The sequence below is a fragment of the Pinus tabuliformis genome, chromosome Q, assembly GCF_031772625.1.
Source record: "Pinus tabuliformis cultivar Carrire ecotype Pingquan chromosome Q, CPIR1, whole genome shotgun sequence".
NCBI lineage: Eukaryota > Viridiplantae > Streptophyta > Pinopsida > Pinales > Pinaceae > Pinus > Pinus tabuliformis.
Window position 1 is genome coordinate 600,313,525 of NC_142296.1, and position 8,397 is coordinate 600,321,921.

Genomic DNA, 8,397 nt, shown 5'->3' on the forward strand with positions numbered 1-8,397 from the left:
GTTTTAAAAAGAGTTGGATATTTAACGCTGTTGGGAATGTTGTTGTGGTTCGATTGGTTGTATTAAAAAATGAATGATAATATTAATTTTTTTTTATTAGAAATAATATATTTAATTATAAATTTGTATTTTAAAATATCATCTCTATTCTTTATATGAGTTTGATATTTAATAAAACGTGATTTAATATTTAGAAAACATAATTATGAAAAACCATAGTTTCATAATTTATATGAGTTTGATATTTAATAAAACGTGATTTAATATTTAGAAAACATAATTATGAAAAACCATAGTTTCATAATTTGAACAACATATCTAAATTGTTTTTATATATAATTTGTCCCGTGAATATAATATTTTGAATTTTTTGAATTTCAGATTTTTTGATAGATAGATTAAAAATAGTTTATATTATAGTATTAATAAATGTTATATATTTAATTGAAATGAAAATACCACATTCAAATAAAAGCTTAAAATTTAAAAGTTTAAAATCTAGAATCTAGTTAATTTAGATTTTATTAATGGATGAGTTGAAGTATTTTGTTAAGTATAATTTTAGATTTTGATGAGAGAAAATCCAATAATAACAATAACAAAGTACAACAATATGTTATAATAATAATAATGGTTTTGTTATCCTTAATTTGTTATCCTTCATAAAATTATAACGTTACAATAATTTATTTTATTGAATACAGTAGTCTCAGGATCTGAAAGCGATATGGATTGCAATAGAAAAGACAACATAAAAACTAAGGACGATGATGGAAGAAATCACCGTTGTGAAATATGGCTGGAAAATTTACTCCGATGCTTGTTTCCCCACGCTTGCTCATCTCCGCTGTTAAACAAAAGGACGAAAACCCCAGCCGGTGAAATAAGGATTGACTCAAGGTACTTGGATCATTAGCAAATCTGTGAGGTAACGCACTAAGGCAGTTACACCGTTATATAGGTGGCGTTATGTTTTGATCGTAGTTGTAAGAGCACCTGAAACCATAGTTATAAGATCTAAACTAATCCTATTGTATGTAAATAATTTTTAATATTAATAAAAATCTTATAAAATTCAATTCATAGCGTAAGGATGAACAAAGTGTAATAGATAAAAGCAAAATAATACTTTGTTAAAATAGGTAATATCATTGCTAAAGTAGATATAATAATAATGTTGTTTCTTATAATAATAGTATAATAATTTTGTTATACTAAACTGTTTTTAACAGATGGGAAATAGGTTGCAATGGTTCTGGTACTTAGGGGAGCTTGGGGACTGTATGGGAACTTATTTTTTTAGTGGGAGGTGCAATGGCAGCGGAGGAAAGTTCGGGGAGTTTTGAAAACTGTTTTTGTTGGAGTTTGGACGTTCCCTTGGGGTTGGGGAGTACAAAGCTTTAATTTACAAACTAGAGCAATTTCTTGATGGGTTAAGGAAGTGTAAAGGGCGATATCTGGGATGTCATGCTGATGAGTATTTCTTTTGTTGTTTATGTATATATATGGCACAAGATTGTGTGTGCATATTGTATGTGTCAGGGAATGCCTAAACATTAGTGTGCATATTGTGTGTGTCACTGAATGCTTAAACATTAGAATTGCTTTGCTTTTTCTCTTAAGAATAATTAAGAATAACTAGAGAAACATACATAAAATTATATAATATTAATACTTTCTATCAGCCGTTCCCTATAAATTTTGGAGAAATCTTGAACCCCTATAAATTTTGGAGAAATCTTGAACCCCAGGTACCTGTAGCCAAGTTCCCAAAATTCCCACATTCAAAAAACTTATTTTTTTTATATTTGCTCACTCTTTTTCAATTTCCCCACCAAAATATCCCAAGACCTAAACCCCAACACCTAAACGCAAGAAAAACTCCTGACCGGTATAGAGTAGTACATCTTATACAACATGAAAAACTCATGATCCTGAAGCAGATCTCTGAATAATAACCAAAATTAGAAAAGGAAAGGACCAGTATATAGTACATCGTATACAAATTAAAAATCTCATGATCCTGAAGCAGCAGATCTCTGAATAATAACCAAAATTAGAAGCAGCAGATCTATGAATAATAACCAAAATTAGAAAAGGAAAAAAGCACCAGATCTCTGAATAATGACCAAAATTAGAAAAGGAAAGGACCAGTATAGAGTAGTACATCGTATACAATATAAAAATCTCAGAAGATCTCTGAATAATGACCAAACTTAGGAAAGGAAAAAGGGAGTTGAGATCAATGGAGAGGCCTCCTCCCAGACCTGTCGTTACAAATCCCAATATACAGAGCCATTCCGTTGGCCGGGGTATTTGCCAAGACTCTGCGCTGGTTTGCATCGTCGCTCTTTGAATTATCAATCCTTTTATTTTGACACCGAGTTTTGTGGGGCTCTTGGGATCTTCTCTGCCCCGACTTGAAGGCCAGAGCGTGCCTCTTTCTGTATGCTACATTGTCGCCAGAGGTTTCCACCACATTCTCAGAAAACCGCACTTTCTTCACCAAATTCCGCTTTTTATCTGTTCATCCGACAACATTTAAATTACTTACTAATTAATAATGGTAAATACAAATTTTTTTCGACCACATCCTCAAAATTGTAAACACAATTAGCAGGGAAATGAACCCTACCTGGGCAGGACTGAGAGCCTCTCATCCTCCATGAGAACGATGTTCCTCCCTCTGCATGCCACTGTTGATGATGTTCGCCAGAATGGGATCCGAGAGCGCCCTCCTGGTTCACTTTATCTTGCAGGCAAGAACAATCCTTCTTCAATTCCAACAGTTTCCGGCGACCCAACACCAACAACATAACACTGCAGCCAGAGACTGCTATGACAGTTATAAGCCCAATTCCCTGATAGCTGAGCATCGTTACAGTACACTGGTAAAACAGAGAGTTAAACTGCCACCAATACCTCAACAAATCTGATAATGAGATTGAACCACAGACACATTAAATAACTGGCAACTTCTCCGAATATCAAAATTGAGTTTCAGGAGCCTCCTCGTCTCATTCCCACTTGCTCTTGATTTAAGCATAGGGTTTTCCTTTCAGAAGTTGATTTTTTTCTTATTTTAAATTGAATTTTTTTATTTCCCATACGGTTCTCAATCCGGTACTAACAGGTCTCCTTCCGGTAGTAGCAAGTTAACTTTGTGGGACGAACGGTTTGTTAGGTTTGATTGATGGAAAAGTTGATGCCGTCCATTGTTATAGTGTGACAGCAGCAATATGATGACTTCCAACTTGGGACTTGAGTCGTGGCTAGATCTCTTCTTTGTTTTTATTTTTAATTTCTGCTTCATTTCGGCCCTTCCCCTTCACGTGTCATCACAGCTATACGGTCCGCAGAAAAGCCAGTAATAATTGAAGGTGCCAATAATTGAAGTTTGACGATTGTTGCGATTAAATGTACGACCCCATTGAATCTACATTTCAGTCTCTGTATAGTCGCTGTAAACTGTATTCCATGTGGCATGCCAAGTTTTCTAGTCTGCTGAAACTTAATGCGACGGAGACGCTTAAATGTTGGAATGGGATTGAAGCCACCATTGTCATTCAAAATGGTGGGTAGCTTATTCAAAATGGTGGGTAGCTTTTACCGGTAATATATGTGCGTATTCGGATTTTTGAGGTAGTTGTTACGTTTAATCATCATTGTCATCGTACGTATATAATCAAGGACGGTATTTCGATGTGCAGTGAATACCAATCTCATGAGTTTTTAACTTTCTTTTTTTTTTTTTTAGATTTTCAGTTTATTTTCTGATTTAATTTTTTTAAAATTTTGTATGTATTTATTGAAATTACAAGTTTCACAATTGAATTTTTCAGAATCCAAGGGCCAGTGGTTTTTTAGAGTGTTATATATCTATATATAATAAAAAAAACCAGTTTAAACAATACAACTTTTTATCAAATTCCTAACCAAAAACTCCAAAAAATCACACATGGCAGAATGAGATTCACACCTCTACATCAACCTCTTAAAAAAACTATTGAATGGAACTAGCTCATAAAAACTCTCTTCAAGATGGCATTTGGAATGTTTCCTCTCTTGCATTGCCACTCTTCTTTCCTTCCTCCCACTCATTATTCCCTTGCATATCAAGTGTTCCAGTAAGAAGGTCATTTAGTGTCTAACCAATCTTGGTTCCTTGTAACACTCTATGAACCTCTCCTCTCATTGGGATCAAATCTTTCCCTCCCCATCCTCTTGGATTTCCAACAGCTTCTTCGTAAGTACATGGATCAAGAAGATTATGGCTATGAAACCAATCTCACACTCACCTTGCTCGGGGTGTCATTACAAGGTGTTAGAATGTTAATATAGGTCATTTTTGGGGGCATGTTCTCTTTGTCAATCTAATCCTTCACAAGGGGAGGTGGGCTAACCCTGCCTTGCACCCACCCAAAACTTGCAACCAAGATTGTGTCACACTGCCAAATCAAGTGAGAGAATATTTGTCGAATAGGAACTGTATCATGCAATCAGTATGATCCAAACTTTGATGGGAATCAAGAAATGTAGAAATAAGTAGGGAAATCCACCTCGACTTTCAAGCAATTTATGGCATAAGTTATCAGAGAAATGGAAACTTTCTAATTTGGTCCTTCTTGTGCCAGGTCTTATTATTTCTTTTTTATTTCTTCCAGGGGAAGCTCCAAGCCCCCTTAAGATGGCCTCCCCCTTGAATCATTCTCTAAAATTAATATTCCATCGTCAGTCTCATCGCACTACTTCACGTGAGTCAAAAGAAAGGGTCACACTAATTGAAGCTCCGTGGCCACACTAAAGCAAGTGAACAAAATCTATAGGGATACAACTCATTGCGTCAACTCTCACCTTCAACTTTGTCAAATAATTGCAAGGTTAATGGTAATTCAATCTTAATATATGCTTAACTTTCAATTCAATTGATCACTACATGTTACTGGGAGCATTGGCTTGGATTGGAATCGGTAATTCATCTGCCTCCTCAAACACTCTCCCTCACATTGGCACTCAGGGTTTAACTCTCGTGGGTGCATCTTTACACATAATCCTCGGTCTACCTATGGTATACACTTCCCTTTCATCTCTAATGGGTGCATCCCTACCTCGTCATGGGGATTTTTTTTAGTCACTCTCCTTCATAAACTTCCTTTGCGCCTACATTGTCTCTATGTTTTGGCCTTTCATAGGACTACTTACTCAATCTGATCTCCACTGCTTCGTTGCATATTGCTTCTTTGATTCTAAACATAATGCCTTGACAATGGGCTAGGTGTCGACGTGGCTCCTCCTCTCAGGGGAAGGCACTGCTTCGTTGCATATTGCTTCTTTGATTCTAAACATAATGCCTTGACAATGGGCTAGGTGTCGACGTGGCTCCTCCTCTCAGGGGAAGGCAGCTCATGTGGTTGCTAGTAAGCTCAAGACGTTGTTGAATTATATTGTGACTCCTCTCCAAACCTAATCTAATTTAAAATTCACCAAGCCTCTTTAGAAGCCTAGGAAAAAAAGGAGGAATGCTCTAATTCAAAAAATTTGTAATCTCTAGTTGATTGGGTTCTTGATTTGAGCCATACCCATGAGAGGAAAAACCTTTACATACGCACAATATAGCTGATATGAAAACTTTAATTGTAAAATATTTTTTGAAAGGGAATAAATCCAAGGCATATTTGTCTCATCAGATTGACCACGTTTAGGAAGAGCATAGAGTCATGTTTATAGAATATTGAGACATGACACTCACGCTAGCAAGAATTGAAGCACTACTAAATAAAAAAACAAGTACCAACTACCCTTAACACTGGTGCTCCACCCATACATGTCTCAACTTCAACCTAATGCCTTCCAAGGTTTTATTTTTTTATCATAGTTACTCAACTTTGAGATTTTATATGTTATCTGTTATGTTTTGTGTTTCAATATTAAAAAACAATATTAATGTTGGATATGGCAAAAAAAAACTCTTAATATATAATATAATTTTTTATTTAATTAAATAATAAAATTTAGAAATATATATATATATATATATATATATATATATATATAAATAAAATTAGTGTACCAGAAAAAAACACGAGATTAGTTATTCTTTTCATTTACATAAAACATGAATTTTAAAAAAAGTACACGTCAAAATTCTAAGTAACATTTTCTTGATATTTGATGATGATCTAACACATTTCTTCAAATGTTATAGAACTTATCATTATAACAGTGTTCTATAGTCCAAAGTACTTTCAAAATATTAGTTTTTAAAAAGAGTTGGATATTTAACGCTGTTGGGAATGTTGTTGTGGTTCGATTGGTTGTATTAAAAAATGAATGATAACATTATTTTTTATTTTTTATTTTTTTTATATTATAAATAATTTATTTAATTATAAATTTGTATTTTAAAATAACATTTATATTCTTTATATGAGTTTGATTTTTAATAAAACGTGATTTAATATTTAGAAAACATGATTATGAAAAACCATAGTTTCATAAATTTAACAACATATCTAAATTTTTTTATATATAATTTGTCTTTTGCATAAAATATTTTGAAATAATTTTTAAGATTTTTTGAGAAATAGATTAAAAATAGTTTATATTATAATATTATGAATAGAAAATACCAAATTCAAGTAAATGCTTAAAATTTAAAAGTTTATAATCTAGTTAATTTATATTTTATAAATTGATAAATTAAAATTTTATAAATTGATAAATTAAAGTATATTGTTAATTATAATTAAAAAAAAATCCAATCATAACAAAATACAACAATAATATCTTATAGTAATAATAATGTTTTTGTTATCCTTAATAAAATTATAAAGTTTATGTAACTAATCTTACTTAAGATAATTTATTTTATTGAATACAGTAAATGTGATCGTAGATGTTCCCAAAAACATTCTATGTGATAGCACTCTGTCTCAGTATCTGAAAGCGATAAGGATTGCAACGGACAATGATGGAAAAAATCACCGTTGGGAAAGATGGCTGCAAAATTTACTCCGACGCTGGTTTCCCCACGCTCGGTCATCTGCGCTGTTAAACAAAAAGACGAAAACCCCAGCCGGTGAAATAGGGATTGACTCAAGGTATGTGGATCATTAACAAGTCACATTAACATGCAGCGTACATTACCTTGCCACCTGCGATAAGATAGGCAAATCTGTGAGGTAGCGGACTAAGGCAGTTACACCGTTATATAGGTGGCGTTATGTTTTGATGGTAGTGGTAAGAGCCCCTAAAACCATAGTTATAAGATCTAAACTAATCCTATTGTATGTAAATAATTTTTAATATTAATACAAATTTGATAAAGTTCAATTCATAGTGTTGAAGGATGAAGAAAGTGTAATTCATAAAACAAAATAATACTTTGTTAAAATAGGTAATATCATTGCTAAAGTAGATATAATAATGTTGTTTTTTATAATAATAGTATAATAATTTTGTTTTACGAAATTGTTTTTAACATGTGCGAAATTGGTTGTAATGGTTTTGCTATTTAGGGTAGTTTTCGGACAACATTACTTTTTTAGTGGGAGGTGCAATGGGAGTTAGGAAAGTTTCGGGAATTTTGAAAATTGTTTTTTTGGAGTTTGGACGTTTCTTGAGGTAGGGAATACAAAACCTTAATTTATAAACTGGAGCAATCTCTTGATGGATTAAGGAAGCGTGTGGCACCTCCAAGTAAAGGCAATATCTAGGATATCATGCTAATGAGTATTTCTTTTGTTGTTTATGTGTATATATATATATATATATATATGGCACAAGATTGTGTGCATATATTGTATGTGTAACGGAATGCCTAAACATTAGTGTGCATATTGTGTGTCACTGAATACTTAAACATTAGAGTTGCTTATCTTTTTCTCTTAAAAATAATTAGAAAAATATACATAAAATTATATAATATTAAAGCTTTCTATTAGCTGTTTCCTATAAATTGTGGGGAAACCTTGAGCTCCCCATACCTATACTCAAGTTCCCAAAATTCCCAGGTTCAAAAACTCAATTTTTTTTTAATATTTGCTCACCCTTTTTCAATTTCCTAACCAAAATATCCCAGCACATAAACGCAAGAAAATCTGGTGACCGGTATAGAGTAGTACATCATATACAACATAAAAACACTCATGATCCTGAAGCAGCAGATCTCTGAATCATAACCAAAATTAGAAAAGGAAAAAAGCAGCAGATCTCTGAATAATGACTGAAATTAGAAAAGGAAAGGAGCAGTATAGAGTCGTACATCGTATACAAATTAAAAATCTCATGATCCTGAAGCAGCAGATGTCTCAATAATAACCAAAATAAGAAAAGGAGAGAAGCAGCCGATCTCTCAATAATGAATAATGACCAAAATTAGAAAAGGAAAGGAGCAGT

At 32.9% G+C, this 8,397-nt stretch overlaps 1 protein-coding gene across 1 annotated transcript; it reads right to left on the reverse strand.

Annotated features, from left to right (window-relative positions):
- Window positions 1-2,135: 2,135 nt before the first annotated feature.
- LOC149220881 (uncharacterized) lies at window positions 2,136-7,042 on the reverse strand. The gene is made up of 3 exons (XM_089387233.1): window positions 6,985-7,042; window positions 2,636-2,932; window positions 2,136-2,523 (listed from the first exon to the last, which is right to left on the reverse strand). Exons 1-3 carry the CDS (start codon window positions 7,040-7,042, stop codon window positions 2,243-2,245), a joined length of 636 nt encoding a protein of 211 aa, XP_089243359.1. The 3' UTR covers window positions 2,136-2,242.
- Between the last annotated feature and the right edge of the window lie 1,355 nt (window positions 7,043-8,397).